The sequence below is a fragment of the Purpureocillium takamizusanense genome, chromosome 6, assembly GCF_022605165.1.
Source record: "Purpureocillium takamizusanense chromosome 6, complete sequence".
NCBI lineage: Eukaryota > Fungi > Ascomycota > Sordariomycetes > Hypocreales > Ophiocordycipitaceae > Purpureocillium > Purpureocillium takamizusanense.
The window spans coordinates 369,229-385,493 of NC_063073.1; the positions used below are offsets into that span (position 1 = coordinate 369,229).

The window sequence follows — 16,265 nt, forward strand, 5'->3', positions numbered from 1 at the left end:
TTTCTCATCTAGCGATGTACGTCACTTGTGATTCGAGTGTCCCCGTCATCATGACTCGTGCGTCTGGACGCACGTCCTATTGAAACACATTACGAACATTTTAGACATGAAAACTAACGACTGCAAGTAAGTAGCACACGGACACTTGCATGTCATTTGGACCGAATGGGGTTGAATTTGGATTCAGTCGCGATTTCAGCTCGCCCAACAAGCTGTAGGGTAGTCAGCATCAGCCTTAGGGAATCCAGCACTGGACGAGGGGCGATGATGGTCGCCATGCCCCACGTACATGGACAGAGTCAACCCCGCCAAAGACCTCATCAGCGCGCCCTTCAACCGGAGCTGGCCTCCCCCCCCCCCACACGCTAAAAGGGCCACATCCACGCGGTTTGCCGAACCTTCCAATTGCCACTACATGCTCCTACTATAAAGATCTTGGGTCGCCCCAAATTGCCCCGGAAGCTTCGAGTACCGAGTACATCCAGTCGCGCGCATACAGTATACATATACACCTTTTGCATCCGCAATGGCTCCCGAAGCGACTGTCCGACACGCCCGGCGCGAGGGTAAGCCTTCGCGAAGAGAAAGAAGTCGCGGACCTTCGTTTCACCGGTTTGTAGCTAACCGCCGCGCCCAGACGCTCCCGTGATCCTGGAGCTCATCCAGGCGCTCGCCGATTACGAAAAGGAGCCCGACGCCGTCGAGGCGACCGTCGAGTCCATCCAGGAGACCATCGCCTTCGCGCCCTCGGGCGAGAACTCCGACACCGCGACCGTTCCCCACACCGAGCCGACTTCGCCGTCGCGGCCCGCGCGCTGCCTGCTCCTCTTCTCGCCCGAGGGAAAGGCTGTCGGCATGGCGCTGTACTTTTACAATTACAGCACTTGGCGGTCGCGGCCGGGCATCTACCTCGAGGATCTCTTCGTCCAGCCGTCGGAGAGGGGCCGCGGCTACGGCAAGAGGTTGCTGGTTGAGCTGGCCAAACAGGTGGTCGCCATGAAGGGTGCGCGCCTGGAATGGGTGGTTCTCAAGTGGAACGAGCCGAGCATCAAGTTTTATGAGAGCATCGGAGCCAAGGCGCTCGACGAGTGGGTTGGCATGCGAGTCGACGGCCCCAACCTGGAGAAGCTGGCGCACCTCCTGGACTGAAATCGATCGCGCCGCTTCGAGGGGTTGCAAAGTCGTGCGGGTGCGGTATAGACTCGCGTAATGGAGATGATCTCATGAAACAGAACCCTCGCGGACCCTGTGACCTTGCTCGTCCACGCCCTCAAAGATCTCAAGTTGTGCCGCGGTTGGAGGAGGAAACTTGGGTTGGACCGAACCCCATCTGAAGGAGTAGCGTAGGGTCTTTGGATCTTGACTCATTGTTGGAGTCAGCTGCCAGGTCCTATTGTAGGCTCTCCTGAACCACCTTGCTGGAAAGTAACTCGTTTGCTCCCTGCCGGCGTACGGGCCGTTGTCACTGCCGCCCGACCGCTTTCTTTGCCACATGGAGTTTCGCCTTTCAACCGTGGCGGCAGGTTGGGTCGCCCAAGACTCCCAGTCGAACGATTCTGCCATGCTCTCCGGTCCTGCAACTGGCTTTGCCGTCGGCCGTCTCGCAGGGACCGCCCATTCGGCTTCGCCTTGGGCGCCATTACTGAGTCGCTCCAGCAAGTCCCACTCGCCTTTACCCAGCGGAGGCATGATCTTATCGGCGTTTAGCTTCCACCAGCGTGCCTTTTTTGTTCGAATGAGGCTCTCGGCCGGAGGCTTGCCCCATATAGTGGAAGTCGGGACGGTTGTATTTGGATCGGAGCCCTTGAGTGTCCTGCTGGGCCAGCTTGCGGTGCCCCTGGTATCCTTATGCTGTTTTCTTTGCGACTGCATGAGTTGTAACAGCTTCTTCTGATCCCACTTCAGGAAGAAGGCATTCTTCGGTTTCTTGGGGCACGGTGCTTCGGCTGCGCTCGTTGAAGCTGAGCTGTGCGTTGTGCTGGGCTGATCGAGGAGCGCTTCCAATTCCTGTGAATTACTCGGCCCCTGAGGCTTGACGAGTTGGGCCATGAGCTCCCGTCGACGGCCACCGGACCGCCCGAAGCCTTTGGAGATGAGACCACCCATTGCACGAGGGTCTCCGCTGTTGGCGGCTCTCAGCGTCCGCAGGGTGTTCGAGGCCCTGGAGAGATGGGCCTTCGCTCGCGGGTCATATTTTCGGTGTCGATGGAAGCGATTCCGTATCCTGGATGATATGGTTGCTCGGAAGGCAGGCGGGAGGTATGAGACTTCGCGGAGGATGTGGCGGTAGAGATGGAGGGGGGAAAGAAAAGGGGGGATCGGATAGGAAGGCGCGGGCATCTTGATGGAGGTAATGGGGATGCTATCGCCAACTCATGACGAATGTGGTTGTTGCTTGAACCCGTCTGAGGCGTGCATGGAGGGGAATGGCCTAACTTCGGTAGGCACAATTTTGTTCCTTATAAAGTACTAATGGACCTTGTGAAGGAACGGGTGGAGGTGCTCTGGCTGTCATGCTACCGCTGGCAACCTGTGTGGACCCGGTCGACGACAGAACAAACAGAGCCGATGGTTCGAACTTCGGCCACTGCACTCTACGGGGTCCTTCTGCATCACGGGTTGGCCCGATAGTCGCACGTGCTTCCCAAGCTGGAGCCATGCTTGCCATGGCTTGCGGGCCCTTGAATGTTGATTGAGGGCTGTTCACTCTGATCTACGAGGAATAATCAGTTGATCCCTACGTACTTTTGCGCTTGTATGAAGGTTGCTCCCGCATGGCGAACTCTCTACTAGCTGGCGGGACTGCTCAGTGGACTCGAGGAGCTGGCTTGCGCTGGCTCAAGCCGCTGCGCACTGGCGGGCAGCCCGTTCCAGGTCCTCACCTCACCTAAAAGCACCTACCTAGTAACTGAACATGTCCAGACCCCGACGCCTCTCAGTAGAGGCACGACTGACCCACCGGGCCGCGGCCGCCCAGCCACCACCCCTCGCATCCACTGGACTCCTCACCACGGTTTCCCCCCCAAAGCGTCGCGGTCGCGCGTCCTCGACACGCCCCGACACGAGGCAACCGCGAAACCGACACGTCTCGATTAATTGATTTCTCGGCCTCGCACCCATTCCACCACGCGCTACACGGCTTCGCAAGACCTGTCGCATCCCGTCGCAGCACCCGCAACGTCCCGCACGGCCTGTGCATGACTGGTACATGTCATTTTGCGTTTGGGTGTTTGCGCTGCAGCTTTCCCAAGCCCCACGCCGGGCCGTTCTCATCCATTGACTGAGCCTGCCGACGACTCGCACACGCTGCTGCGACACGACATCATCACCATCGCCAGCATCGCCATTGTTCATCAGGCCAAAGACGTGGCTTGCCTGCCTGCCTGCACGCACTCAAGGCCAGAGCCACTTGCACACAAACCCGGGGCTCGTGCTCCCACGCCCGCTGCCAGTCGCCGAGTGGAGGCGTGCTGGACTGGACTGGACTGGACTGGCGCTCCCTCCCCCCTCTTCGGGCTCGCTAAATAAGTTGTCGGAAAAAGAGGCACGCTTATTAGTTACAAGCCCACCCTCGCTTCCTCTGCCGCCCGCGCTTCCCTCGCTTGCCTACACGCACTCCAGCTGAGCCTCGACCGCAATCCATCAGCTCATCGCACCGCTTGCCACGACCAGGACGAGGCCGGCCCACGATACGAGCGATCGATCGCAGCTCGACTTTTGCGCTGCGTCGAGCACGCGCTTGCGGCACGGCACCATTTACACTGACTGCCCTTGCCCACGCAAAGGCCATCGCGCCGCGTGCACGCTTGCAGGCCCGAGCCCGAGCCGCCAGGGTTCTCCCACGGCAACGTCGAGCATTCACAAGCGCCCATCCCTCGACGCCCCTTCATTTCAAACACCCTCCCGCCGCGCACGATAGGCTCTCGCCAATTCACAATGCCGTCGGCGTCGCAGTCATCACAGCAATCTTTCACCATGAGCCAACAGTCGCAGCCGAGGCACTCTGCCTCGTTCCACCAGGGCTACAATGGCCCGGCGGAAGCGCCCCAAATCTACTCCGTATGTCCTCCGCAGCGAGACTTCTGGCCGACCCTAAGCTAATTTGTCGTTTCTCACAGGCCTCGTACTCAGGCGTCGATGTGTACGAAATGGAAGTCAACAATGTCGCCGTCATGCGCCGGCGCCACGACTCATGGCTCAACGCAACCCAGATCCTCAAGGTTGCCGGCGTCGACAAGGGCAAGCGCACCAAGATCCTCGAAAAGGAGATTCAGACTGGTGAGCACGAAAAGGTCCAGGGCGGCTACGGCAAGTACCAAGGCACCTGGATAAAATTCGAGCGTGGCGTTGAAGTATGCCGCCAATACGGCGTCGAAGAGATGCTTCGGCCGCTCTTGACGTACGACATGGGCCAAGACGGCGGCGTCGCTGGCAGGGGAGACTTCAACACGCCCACCAAGGAGCAAGCCATGGCTGCGCAGAGAAAGCGTCTCTACAACTCCAGTGTCGATGGCAGACCCAATGGCCTGTCAGGCACCTTTTTCAAGAACATCTCCAGCACCGCGAGCCACGCTGTCGCCGCTATTAGCAAGGCACGATTCGACTCGCCTGGTCCTAGGAGCCGCAACGGGCCGACCCGAGCACCCAGCTTCAGCCGGCAGCCTTCTATGCAGAATGGAGATGAATTCCCTGGCAACTCCCAGCAGAGCTACGCCTCCGACTATGGGCAGGGGGTGGACTCGGCCTACTCGACCCAGCAGCAGAACAACGAAAACGGCGCGGCACCCGACAACGAGCCCCCGCGAAAGCGACAACGAGTGACGATGACGCCGGCCGATATGTTTGGAGGCAGTTATAACCAGAATGTGGAAGCGTACGCCGCGACATTTCCCGGCTCGCCCACAGAACCCAATGAGTCTTTCATTTACACGCAGAGCGCCGTGCATGACCGAACCCCGAACGAAGACGGCAATGGCTCTCTCCCTCCCCTCCCCTACGAGATGTCTCCCGATATCGAGACGAAACGCAGCATGCTCATGGGCCTCTTCATGGACTCCTCGGCATCTGACACCTCCAAGCACGACATGCTCCAGACCTTTACGCCGCACGAGCTCGACATGCCCATCGACCCTCAAAGCCACACCGCCCTCCACTGGGCGGCAACTCTTGCCCGCATGCCTCTCCTGCGCGCGCTCATAGCGGCTGGGGCATCTCCGTATCGTGTGAACGCTTCTGGTGAAACGGCGCTCATGCGTGCTTGCCTGGTCACCAACTCCATGGACCACGGCTCCTTTCCGGACTTGCTCGAGGTTCTGGGGAGCACGATTGAGGCTCGCGATCACAAGGGTAGGACCGTGCTCCATCACATTGCAGTCACCAGCGCAGTCAAGGGACGCAACGCGGCCAGTCGCTACTACCTTGAGAGCCTTCTTGAGTGGGTTGTCCGGCAGGGTAGCGTTCCCAGCAGTCAGAACCCACAAGCCAACGGCAATCCACCGAGCAGCTCGCAGTCTGCGGCGCCGAAAATGGGCATTGCGCGGTTCATGACCGAGATTGTCAACGCCCAGGACAGCTCGGGTGACACGGCGCTGAACATCGCTGCGAGAATCGGGAACCGGAGCATCATCTCACAACTGCTCGAGGTTGGGGCCGACCCCAACATTGCAAACCGCGTTGGCCTTCGGCCGCTTGACTTTGGCATCGGCGGTGACAATACGGAGGAGCAGACGAACGGGGAGGGGCCGGCTGAGAAGAACGGCGCCCCGGGCTCCAGCCAGCGGACCCGAGAGAGCAGCGACGAGATCATCGCCTGTAAGGCTTCCTTACTCAGGCAAGCCTGTGAGAACAACGCTGACCAAGATGTAGCAATTACGCATTTGCTCAATGAAACAGGCGCCACTTTCCAGCAAGAGATGAAGTCCAAACAAGCATCCCTAGATGCCCTGCACGCAACCCTTCGAACAACCTCTACTCAGCTCGGTGAAGCGCGACGCAACATCGAGCATCTGACTGCCACGGTGAAGAAGCAACAACTGGCCCGCCAAAAGGTCGCGAATCTCGCTCACGCGCGTGAGGATGAGCAGCTACGGCTCATGAACGAGCAGAATCACTCGTCGCAGCCGAACCCTTCGTCTTCTTGGGAGACAGAGCTGTCGGCCATGCTCGAAGCCGCAGACGAGTCAGCCGCGGGCGGAGGCGTCGAAGGCATGCTGCCCTCGGCGAGCGTCCTACGGGCACGCATCCGCGCTCTCGAGGGTCGGCGAGACTTTACGCGCAAGATGGTGCAGGCCCTCCAGCTCCGCAGTCGGGACGTTGAGGTCAAATACCGCCGCGTCGTCGCCCTCTGCACAGGCGTGCAGGAAGCCGAAGTGGACGCTGTTGTCGATAACCTGCTCAAGGCAGTCGAGAGCGAGCGAGAAGAGCTCGATATTGGGCGCGTGAGGAGATTCCTCGGCGGCGTCGAGGGTGTGGTCCACTAGTAGCGCGGCCACACACCATCAACTGTGTGTTCCCACGCGCGTCGCGCCGACGATGTACTCGTAATGTCTATACCTCCTTGCTTTTGTTGTCCTGGGCGAGCCATGTCAGGATAGGAGAGGGCCATGCGCCGGGTACGATGAGGTGTTCACCGGGGGGGGGGCGCTGCTTGGCTTGGCTTTGATGTGCATGGCCTTTTTCTTCTCTCTCTCTTTCATGTTTCCTTTGCCGAGCCGCCGATGCGGTGGGCGAAGGCGGAGGGCTGGCGTATCGGTGATGAGGAGCTCGCATTGGCTTTTACGCACGCATGTAGGCGTCGGGGAGGAGATATCACGGGATTACTGGGCTTGTTTTTTTCCTTTCCCCTGTTGCTTCGTTGGCAACCCATCCGCATAGGGGAGGAGGCATGGATTGTGCCGAATAGTGTCAAAAGAAGAGGGTGCACGATTCTGTGCGGTTCTTGCGAGGTTCTGCGTACATGATTCGTGGGTTTATACACGACGCAACTAGCTACTAACCTACCTAGTAGTACCCTGACTTGACAGTCTAAGTACCTAGCATGAGTACAGTATACACGTTCCTATTCGATAGTGGGTGGCGAAAAGAGACCTCTTTGCTTGTGCCAAGGGGAAACGCTGCATCGATGGCCGAGCGGACGTGACGCATGCTTGCTGTGTAATACAACGATGTACTTTGTAGTAGTAGTAGATGATGGGGGGTGCCTCCGCCAACGCCTCGCAATGCATATAATACGACCCATTCTCATCTTCGGCACATGGGGACGGACCAGAGAAAGTAGTTCCGTCACGGGCCGCGATGGAGGTAGGAAGGAAGGGGGGGAACAGAACAGGGAACTCGCAAGCCCTACGCCGGCGTCCCGTCGCGGTACACGCCCTCCCAGCGCTCCTCCACGTTGCCGACCTTCTTCTTGAGCTCGGCGATCTCGCCGTCGAGCTCGTCCGCGTTCCTCGACAGCGCGCTCACCTCCTCGAAGCGGCGCGAGCGCGTCGCCAGGCGGAGCATGTCGTCGACCATGAACTTCTGCTCCTCGAGCACGGCGAGCCGCTCCCGCAGCTCCCTCTCCTCCGTCTCGAGCTGGCTGACCATGGTGCTCGTCTCGCTGGGGGCCTGCGAGGCCGTCTCCGAGTCCGCGAGCTCCGTGTGCCGCAGGCTGGACGTGGAGTGCGTCGGCGTGGCGGAGAGGAAGCGCGACGACGTCGACGGCGTGGACCGGTGGCGGAGGAGGCCCGGTAGGCTCTTGAGCGGTAGCATGTTGGTGTGCAGGAAGGTGCTCGAGTATCGATAGACGGCTTCCTGCAGCCGCTTCTGCGTCGGGCTGTCTGTCGGCAGGTTTCGCATCCGCTTGGCCGCCGTGCCGTACTTGCCGAAGCTGTCAATCAGTCGCTTGCGTATCTTGCTTGCCTCCTGGATCTGCGCATGCGTCGGCGGTGGTTTCGACAGGTCGATTTCGCCATTGCTCGACTTCTCCGGCTGCAGTGCCAGCAGAGCTCGATGGAATGATGGCAAGAGTTGGCGTATCCCGCGCTCAAACTGGCGGAGGGTCTCGTACGCCCTCTGGTCCCGGGGTTTGTGTTGAAGGGACGCTGTAAAGTCACGGCCCGAGAATATGGTGTGGTTGCACTCTCTGCACATCCTGATGCTCACATGCATCGCATCTGCCCCGTTGGCCTGCGGCTTCTCTTCTGAAGTCTTCTTCGCTACCTGCTGTCAGCATTCGCGCAGGCTGGATGGTAAGCACAGGGCGGAACATACAACCAGCGACATTGAGCCCAACCTCCAGCGAGCAGCCGGTTTGTGGGTCAGCGCAAACCACGCGACCGCATATCCGGCAGTGATGTCGCCTGAACGTCCAGGAGCCAAATTCTTGCTGGCAAAAGGGGCACTTGGGCACCGTCTCGTCCACCTCCCATGTGACGACGGACTGTTCCAGCAGCTTGCGGGTGTCTTTCTGGCCCATAAAAGACGACACCGGAGCCAGGAGCGAGCCATTCGACGCTGTCGTGTTCTCGGGGGCATCCGCCAGGAGGCGCGTCAGTTTGGTCAGCCGCTTTTCTAGCCGCGACACCTCCAGATTCTGTCTCTCGACCTTTTTCCGCCGTATTTCCGCAAAGGCATCCATGTGATCGACAGAAACCCCGACGTGGTCGTTATAGCCTTCTCTTGACTTGTAGCACGTCTCACAGACTCTAGCCCAGAAGCCCCGCACCGGTTCGTGGTTTGCGCTTCTGCTCAGCTTCATCTGATACATGGTGTGCTCCTCGCAAAATAACCGCCCACACTTCCTGCAGTTGATACTCCCGTTTATGGGCCCGAGGCCCTTGCCGCACGCAGGGTCCGTACAAACATCGTAAGCAGTTGACCGCTGCCAGTGATTTCGTGTTATGAGTTCGTCAGGGTCGACAGGCCCGTCGTGGTTGATCTTGCTGGCTAAAGCCGGCGTAGGAACGTGGTTCGACTCGTTGGATTCGAAGACCTCGAGACCGCGAATTTTCTGATTGATGATAGAGAGAGGCTGGAAGCGCTTCGCCTTCAGAACTTGCTTGTCGAACCACGTCTTGACCTCGTCCTGCTCTTCTTCGGGCAGCTCTTGATGGTTGTCGTCGATGTGCCGATTCAGCTGCAACAATGTGACCTGACCCTGTTAATCGTCGCAAGTGTATGGAGAAAACTGCCAGGCCTACCATTTCCTCGTTGCAAATCGGGCAAACAAGTGCCGAGGCGTCGGCCGCGTTGCCCTTGGACTGCGCTCCCACGCTGATGCTTGAACCAATGTCCTGGCTAAAGTCGGGGAGACTGCCGCTGGCATCCGGCGACGAGGACGGCGACCCGATCGAAATCGTGCTTTCCGAGGGAGCCAAGGGGCTGGCAGAGCGAGGAAGCGTCGGCGGCGCGGGCGGCGCAAGCCCTTTGCCGCTGCCCAGAATGCGACCGCCGCCGAGCTTCCGGCCAGACATGGCGGCGGCGGGCGACGGGGCGAGCGAGGTGTTAGCCGGGTCACAGCAGCTCGGGCTCGGAGGGAGCAGATGACCGCGGCTGGCCGGACCGTGCCTCGACTGCTTGGTGCAGCATGCTACGTCCACGAATGCGGAAAGCTGCGCAGCCAAGGTAATAAGGGTGTAGGTAGAGCTGGAGACACCGACAGGTGACGAAACGCTGGATGCGAGGGCGTGCCAGCAGCCGTGTCAGCCGCCGCCTGACGTGCGTTCCCCCGCCATGTTAGTGAGGGACGGGATTTTGTGGTGCCAACTGGTGGCCGGCTTGGGTACCCCGCTATGTATTTGGTGGGAGCTTGCCCCCGGCTGCTCCCAGCGTCTTATCGCAGCTTATCGCCCTGACCGTCCTCACTGTTCAGGCTCACTCGTTTTAGCGCCCGCCGGCTGCGTCCACGACTAGCTTCGTGCCACTGCCGACAATCGGATCCTGCTTCTGCACCTGCACACAGCGTCCAGGAATGGCAAAGACGTTCCCCGAAGTGCAGCCCGGCGGCAGCTTGATCCTTGCATGGCAGGTCAAGGACAGAAAGGTCCTTGTGGTCGGCGGAGGTGAAGTACGAGCACTCACGACTGCCGCAGCGCAGGTACATCCAGGACACTGCTAAACTAACACGCCCAGGTCGCTGCCGGACGAATCCTCAACTGCCTCAATGCCGATGCCAACATCACCGTCGTCTGCCCAGCGTCGGGCCTGAACGAGGAAGTCGCTTTCCGAGTAGCACAGAAACAGGTTACACACGTCGATCGAGTCTTCGAGCCGTCAGACCTTGATGGGGCAGACATGGTGCTTGTGGCCATCGACGACCCGGCGGCGTCGACCACCATCTGGAAGCTCTGCAAGGAGAAGAAGGTGCCCGCCAACATCGCCGACGTCCCGCCGGAATGCGACTTTTACTTTGGAAGCGTACATCGAGATGGACCGCTGCAGATTATGGTCAGCACGAACGGCAAGGGGCCACGTCTGGCGGCGTCTCTCCGGCGGTTCATTGCTGGCCAACTGCCCAAGAATTGCGGCAATGCAATCGAAGCCATCGGCGAGCTGAGAACCAAGTTACGCAAGGTTGCACCGAATCCGGAGGACGGGCCTAAGCGGATGCGATGGTTAGTATCACAACTAGGCCGGCGAGACTGCGCTGACACGGTCTAGGATGTCCAAGGTCAGCGATACGTACAAGTGGGAGGACATGTGCAACCTCACCGAGGAAGACATGGAGAACCTCTTGCTCTTCTATCCTGCTAACAAGGTTCCCGCCATCGATGTCTTGTTTGCGCTGCGGGGCGGCACCGACGTTAAGAAGCTTGACGTGTTTGACGGATCGTTTGGGTTCAGCATTGGGGTCTGACGGAAGCATTGTGTGGCGTTGGACGATGTCTTCGCATCCTTAGTATATTGACTCGAGACTGCTAGTCTCTGAGTTGTGTGTTTCGTTGTACAATTGTACGAAGTATATGGATAGCACCTGGAGTATTGTGTGTATGGGAACAGTACATGGATGGATATTGGAAGAAACTTTTACCAGACTGAATTCATAGTAAGAGAAAGCCTCAGCGCCTGCTTGTATGTATGCTCGACAAAGCAGGTTGTCGGTCGTCGCCTCGATGCGCGTGAGGGTGTTTCAATGGCCACACTTAGCGGATTAGTCATCCGCGTTGGTGCTGTGAGATGGATCGCGACGACCTCACTGACTGAGACTCAACCGGGACAGTCTCCCAATACAATCGCCTTCCCAAAACAGTTCATCTCGAACAAAAATACAAGGACGACGCGTCTTTTGGCTGAAATTTTAATTTCTGAAACGGTTCTCACTATACATTCTACGATCAATCACCTAGCGCGCGTCAACCGTCAGCGCGTGTGAGCCTACGCCGGCCCGGCCGCAAATATGCCACCACGACGGGCGGGACCACGAGTTGCGCCAAGCTCTCACGAGGAGCCCGGCGAGGAGCTTACTCCCCCATTCTTCAACACTACCTTTTCAACACACCGCGTCTCGCCACTATTCGTCGGTGCCGAGGGCCTGACGAGCGCACGACTGCAGCATCTCGCACGGCGGCTACGCGACACGCTCGTGGGCGACGTCGTGCGTGGCATCCAAGTTGGACTTGAGGCGGCCGATACGCCTATGGGACAAGTCGGCGCCCTCAGGGCGGTGTCGATTCGTTGGTTCCAAGCGCATGGACTCCTTGGTGACGCGACAGCTGGGGACGAGTTGGAACGAGACGATTCATGGAGTAGACTGTCGGAGGAACAGAGACGAGGTCTTTGGGTCGAAATCCGACACGAGAATGCAACGTATGTGGCGATACTGCTGCCAGCTTTCTCAACAAGCCAGGAGGCGCCAAAGTCATTTCCTTGGGACGCCGAGATGGGTGCCAGAGCTGCTGGGCAGGCCGACGACTCTCACTTCGTCTCACTCCCGCTGCTCCTTCTACGAATGCCGCAAGCATTGAAGGCTGTCATCAGCGAGTGGCTGTCCACTGTCTTCGATTGCCGCGTGAGCAAGTTGGTTTTGGGAACCAAGACGCTCGTCAGCGTCTGGGAGGGCTGGATCAAGACTGGGGGCATCCCCAGCAAGGGACCAGACTTTGTGTTGACTCTGTCCTTCCATGCCCCTATCTCAGACTCCCGGAATGCCATAGCGGACTCCGATGATGAGGCCAACTCGAAAGAGGAGTCTGGATTGAGAGCTTTGGAGATAACGATATCTCCGTCAGACCTGCGACGCTTCGTCCGCGCCGGAGAAGAAGACGGATCGCACCAATCCTCCACTACGGATACCTGGTCTAGCGACGCCCGCGAACGTCGGAGGCTCGTGGGGGGAAACGCCGATGATGGATGGGCCTGGCGCTCGAGCGATCATCCTCCCGATCAGCCCTTTACGGAGGCACTCGCAAGATACCTGGACCACCATCTGGCACTGAACCTGTTCCATCCAGGCGTACGTGTCGTGCAAATATCCTGCGGATCGTTTGTGCTGGCACAGTCCAAGCTCAAGGTCGTGAAGCTGGGAGACGTGACGGCGGACCTGGCGCGTGCGGCGTGGATGTTTGTGACGCAGCTGGGCGCGAGACTGCAAGACGACGTCCTAGCGACCGTCAAGTGAGCCGGAGCTGGTAGCAAAGCGACACTCGCGGACAACCCGGAGAGGCGAAAGTGAGCCAGTCGTGCTACTGCGCTGCCAGTCTTGGTGGCTGAGTGCCGGACACGGAGGCAGCGGGGTTGGCGGCACATTGCTCAAACGTCGCGGTTGCACACGCCTCCTTATGGTGGCCGTTCGTTTTCTGGACAGGGCCTGACACGCATGGCTAGTGGCACAACCCAACCGACACAATGCTTGAGCCTCCCACCAGCCAGAATGCGCCTCAACCGCCGCGATTTGTGGAAGAGCGATCGCTTGCGCGGGGGCAGCATCGACTACGACCTCAAACACGATGTATGGGCACATGACCAAGCCGTCGGGCTATACCTTGCCCACCACCAACATCTTCGATCCAAGCGCAGACCGCCTCAGTTTCAAGGCGAGCGGGGGAGAAAACAACCAGCGTCTTGGAGACGACATCGTGAGCTCGCTTGAAGCCACGTGGTAGGCACATCCGGCGACCTCGCTGTCACGTAAGTCGACAGATGGATGGACATGATGCAGATTGTTCAAGCGGTCAGCATTGGCTAGCATCCATGCAGTCATGTCCAGCATGTGCTAGCGCAGGGCCGGGACGATCCCGAAAAGGCTGTTGGTGCGTGTCTGTTGGCCGGGCTCATCCCCAACGGCTTTCTCATCGTTCTTCTGCATCATATAGTAATGGTGGGCAGGTACAGTAATAAGGGATCTGTCGACTGACGGCTCGGAAAGCATCCATTCATGGCAGCCAGCCAACAAAGGGCATCGACCGCGTGGTTCTCTGCATGTTGGAGACCCCGCACGGTGGCGTGTGTCGGTGTAAGTGGGATTTTGAAGGAGGTGCCGTGCTGGAAATAGAAGTTGCCTTTCCATTAGACATCGAAACCCCACGGTACCGACATCGGGGGTGCAGGTGCCCGTGCTCAGTGCGTGCCCCAAGGACGCATTTACAGCCATTCTCACGATGCCGAACTTTGTGACATTGGCCACGGAAACCATTGGGGCCCCATGTCTCACGAAACAATGTATACTCATCTTATCTTGCCAGCTGTCAGACGTCAAGCGAATGTTTGCCAACTCATCCGGCGAGAACACAGCACAACACGCCAGGCACGACACCTGCCGCTTGCGGCCCGTTGGGGTGGATGGTACCAGACTAAACTCTCACACGTCTCAACTGGAGGGGGGGAGGGGGGAACAATTCCCTTGACTAACATGTCGGCCCCGAAGGGGCAAGAATGCATCCACGAACCCACTTTTGCCCGGGCCTGGCGGTGCCTCCGGCACGCGTGGCCCTGAAATCAATCAATTACCGGCTCGTGTCGGCATCCGACGGGCCACGGCGTCGGTGGAGATGGGACTCGGGATGGGCGGCGGCGCTGGTCCCCCGCTGCAGAGTTTGGTCTGGCCACCGATCCGGGCGGCGTGGCTGCTCGACGCTGGTGGTGGTGGTGGTGGTCACTGGTGGTGCTGCGATGGCGGAGGCGGAGGCGTTTGCTTTTCCCCCCAACAAGCAAGTGGGAAGGAATGATAGATAAGTAACGCGCAATCGACCTCGTACTTGTCCGATCAGGCTCCATTGCTATCAGTCACGTCGTCATCCTCGATTGACTGGCTTTGTCCACACGGCTTCGCTCGCTGGTCGACTGTCGATCGTTGTTTTGTACCCCAAGGAAAGAGAGACAGAGGGCGAGAAACAGAGAGAGGCAGTGGCAGAGACGCGCAGAAGGAAAGGGCATCACGACAGATGGCCGTAATACACGAGACGGGCTACGACTACGACGGAGGAATCGACCCTACACAGGCACACGCAACGACGGAGAGACAAACAACGACGACCGCTACGATGCCCGACTCAACCGTCTTCCCGCCCAAGGAAAAGTACAGCTTCCTCGACGACTACTCGGAGGGCGCGCACCCGCAGGTGCTCGAGGCGCTCATCACGAGCAACGGGACGCAGGAGACGGGATATGGCAACGACAGGTACAGCGCGGCGGCGCGGCAGCACATCCGGGAGCACCTGGGGCGCGAGGACGTGGGCATCTTCTTCGTTCCGAGCGGGACGTCGGCCAACGCCATCTCCATCGCGGCGTGCCTGCGGCCGCACGAGGCCGTCATCGCGGCCAGCTCGGGCCACATCGTGACGCGCGAGACGGGCGCGGTCGAGGCGAGCGGGCACAAGATCATCAACGTGGCGCCGACCAACGGCAAGCTGACGCCGGCGAGCATCGAGAAGGCGCTCGACGACAACTGGCACTACCCGCACATGGCGAAGCCGCGGCTCGTGTACATTTCCAACGCGACCGAGGTGGGCACGGTGTACGGCAAGGCGGAGCTGGCGGCCATCAAGGCGCTGTGCGAGGAGCGCGGGCTGCTGCTCTTCATGGATGGGGCGCGCGTCGGGGCGGCGCTGACGTCGCGGGTCAACGACATGACGCTGGGCGACATCGTGGACCTGACGGACATCTTCTGGATCGGCGGGACCAAGAACGGGGCGCTGCTGGGCGAGGCCGTCGTGGTCAAGCACCCGCAGCTGGCGCAGGACTTTGAGTTTTACGTCAAGCAGCACGGGTCGCTGCTGGCCAAGGGGCGCATGATGGGCGTGCAGTTCGCCGAGCTGTTCCGCGGGGACCTGTACTTTGAGCTGGCGCGCCGGGGCAACGCGGCGGCGGAGAAGCTGTCGCGGTCCGTCGTGGGCGCGGGCTACGCGCTGCGCGCCGAGACGGAGACGAACCAGGTGTTTGCGGTGCTGCCGCTGGGGCTGGTCAAGGAGCTGCAGCGCGACTTTGCCTTTTACGTCTGGGAGAAGTGCGGCGCCGAGTGGGCCGTCGTGCGGCTGCTGACGACGTGGGCGACGGACACGGTGCAGCTAGAGAAGTTTAACCAGACGGTGCTGAGCTGGGCGCCGTGAGGGGGGGAGGGGAGGCTGGAGGGCATTTCGTAGGCGGCGGTGGTGGTGATGGGAATCGTGATGGTGGGTTGGTGTTGATGACGCTTACTACCTTATAGTACTGCTGAAAGTTACACCTTGCACACGAAAGGTGTTGGATGGGTGACGTACTGGCGGCTATGGCTTTTTCCACGCATTACAACTGCATTATCATTAGTACCACATTAGAGCATCAGCATCAATAAACGACACAAGCTTGCACTTCGTGGCATATCGCAACTCCTAGTATCATCCTCCATGAAATCGCATTTGCTGAGATTAACAAGACATGACGTGGTGATCAACTGCTTGGACGCGGGGCAAGGGTCTCGCACCGCCTCCCTCTTTGGCAGCGCCTCAACGCCTCCTACTCTGCCACACTGAGCCCTGGGTGACAGTGGACGGGCGCTGATAAGGTTCCACTGTGGTGCAGTCCAGTCCCAGTTCAATTGCCTCTAGGGCTCAGTAGGTTCGTTCCCGTGCCCCTGTGGAACCGGCCCCTGATCCGCCTATCCATTGATGGATGTCCCTGGGCAGCTCGGGCCCCCCGCACAGAGGGCGCCGGGCGCCACTGCCATTCCTTCCTTCCTGGGCAACGCCCGACATCCACTCGGCTGCCCAGCATGCCAGGCCAATTGAAGCCAACCCAGGCACCAGGGCTGCGATCCATCGACTGTCCTTTCTCTCCACGCACACGCACGCATGCATGGCCGATCGCCCGCCATT

The 16,265-nt window shown here is 59.6% G+C and overlaps 7 protein-coding genes across 7 annotated transcripts; 5 read left to right on the plus strand and 2 right to left on the minus strand.

Annotated features, from left to right (window-relative positions):
• Positions 1-355: 355 nt before the first annotated feature.
• JDV02_006589 (uncharacterized protein) lies at positions 356-2,451 on the minus strand. Its single transcript, XM_047988000.1, has one exon. It carries the CDS (start codon positions 2,338-2,340, stop codon positions 1,222-1,224), a length of 1,119 nt encoding a protein of 372 aa, XP_047843990.1. The 5' UTR covers positions 2,341-2,451; the 3' UTR covers positions 356-1,221.
• ats1_2 (FR47-like protein) lies at positions 382-1,234 on the plus strand. The gene is made up of 2 exons (XM_047987999.1): positions 382-566; positions 638-1,234. The coding sequence occupies exons 1-2, from the start codon at positions 527-529 to the stop codon at positions 1,147-1,149; spliced, it is 552 nt and encodes a 183-aa protein (XP_047843991.1). The 5' UTR covers positions 382-526; the 3' UTR covers positions 1,150-1,234.
• A 628-nt stretch (positions 2,452-3,079) lies between the features above and the next one.
• Positions 3,080-6,634, plus strand: SWI6 (transcriptional regulator swi6). Its single transcript, XM_047988001.1, has 3 exons — positions 3,080-4,059; positions 4,119-5,811; positions 5,866-6,634. The coding sequence occupies exons 1-3, from the start codon at positions 3,937-3,939 to the stop codon at positions 6,477-6,479; spliced, it is 2,430 nt and encodes an 809-aa protein (XP_047843992.1). The 5' UTR covers positions 3,080-3,936; the 3' UTR covers positions 6,480-6,634.
• Positions 6,635-6,825: 191 nt separating this feature from the next.
• PEP7 (carboxypeptidase Y-deficient) lies at positions 6,826-9,626 on the minus strand. The gene is made up of 3 exons (XM_047988002.1): positions 9,180-9,626; positions 8,251-9,130; positions 6,826-8,195 (listed from the first exon to the last, which is right to left on the minus strand). The coding sequence occupies exons 1-3, from the start codon at positions 9,450-9,452 to the stop codon at positions 7,342-7,344; spliced, it is 2,007 nt and encodes a 668-aa protein (XP_047843993.1). The 5' UTR covers positions 9,453-9,626; the 3' UTR covers positions 6,826-7,341.
• A 265-nt stretch (positions 9,627-9,891) lies between these two features.
• On the plus strand, positions 9,892-11,062 carry MET8 (Bifunctional dehydrogenase and ferrochelatase). The gene is made up of 3 exons (XM_047988003.1): positions 9,892-10,045; positions 10,111-10,592; positions 10,639-11,062. The coding sequence occupies exons 1-3, from the start codon at positions 9,950-9,952 to the stop codon at positions 10,832-10,834; spliced, it is 774 nt and encodes a 257-aa protein (XP_047843994.1). The 5' UTR covers positions 9,892-9,949; the 3' UTR covers positions 10,835-11,062.
• Positions 11,063-11,202: 140 nt separating this feature from the next.
• JDV02_006593 (uncharacterized protein) lies at positions 11,203-14,078 on the plus strand. Its single transcript, XM_047988004.1, has 2 exons — positions 11,203-13,226; positions 13,309-14,078. Exon 1 carries the CDS (start codon positions 11,375-11,377, stop codon positions 12,593-12,595), a length of 1,221 nt encoding a protein of 406 aa, XP_047843995.1. The 5' UTR covers positions 11,203-11,374; the 3' UTR covers positions 12,596-13,226; positions 13,309-14,078.
• Positions 14,079-14,134: 56 nt separating this feature from the next.
• Positions 14,135-15,767, plus strand: JDV02_006594 (Low-specificity L-threonine aldolase). Its single transcript, XM_047988005.1, has one exon. It carries the CDS (start codon positions 14,358-14,360, stop codon positions 15,519-15,521), a length of 1,164 nt encoding a protein of 387 aa, XP_047843996.1. The 5' UTR covers positions 14,135-14,357; the 3' UTR covers positions 15,522-15,767.
• The last annotated feature ends 498 nt before the right edge of the window (positions 15,768-16,265 follow it).

Bases quoted from the DNA above. Each gene is read 5' to 3' on its own strand.
- ats1_2 (XM_047987999.1), top strand. From the start codon at position 527: ATGGCTCCCGAAGCGACTGTCCGACACGCCCGGCGCGAGG. The intron at 567-637 runs GTAAGCCTTCGC...CGCCGCGCCCAG, and splicing joins CCGACACGCCCGGCGCGAGG to ACGCTCCCGTGATCCTGGAG.
- JDV02_006589 (XM_047988000.1), bottom strand. From the start codon at position 2,340: ATGCCCGCGCCTTCCTATCCGATCCCCCCTTTTCTTTCCCCCCTCCAT.
- SWI6 (XM_047988001.1), top strand. From the start codon at position 3,937: ATGCCGTCGGCGTCGCAGTCATCACAGCAATCTTTCACCATGAGCCAA. The intron at 4,060-4,118 runs GTATGTCCTCCG...CGTTTCTCACAG, and splicing joins AAGCGCCCCAAATCTACTCC to GCCTCGTACTCAGGCGTCGA. The intron at 5,812-5,865 runs GTAAGGCTTCCT...ACCAAGATGTAG, and splicing joins CAGCGACGAGATCATCGCCT to CAATTACGCATTTGCTCAAT.
- PEP7 (XM_047988002.1), bottom strand. From the start codon at position 9,452: ATGTCTGGCCGGAAGCTCGGCGGCGGTCGCATTCTGGGCAGCGGCAAA. The intron at 9,131-9,179 runs GTAGGCCTGGCA...TAACAGGGTCAG, and splicing joins CGATTTGCAACGAGGAAATG to GTCACATTGTTGCAGCTGAA. The intron at 8,196-8,250 runs GTATGTTCCGCC...GACAGCAGGTAG, and splicing joins TGGGCTCAATGTCGCTGGTT to CGAAGAAGACTTCAGAAGAG.
- MET8 (XM_047988003.1), top strand. From the start codon at position 9,950: ATGGCAAAGACGTTCCCCGAAGTGCAGCCCGGCGGCAGCTTGATCCTT. The intron at 10,046-10,110 runs GTACGAGCACTC...TAACACGCCCAG, and splicing joins TTGTGGTCGGCGGAGGTGAA to GTCGCTGCCGGACGAATCCT. The intron at 10,593-10,638 runs GTTAGTATCACA...GACACGGTCTAG, and splicing joins GGGCCTAAGCGGATGCGATG to GATGTCCAAGGTCAGCGATA.
- JDV02_006593 (XM_047988004.1), top strand. From the start codon at position 11,375: ATGCCACCACGACGGGCGGGACCACGAGTTGCGCCAAGCTCTCACGAG.
- JDV02_006594 (XM_047988005.1), top strand. From the start codon at position 14,358: ATGGCCGTAATACACGAGACGGGCTACGACTACGACGGAGGAATCGAC.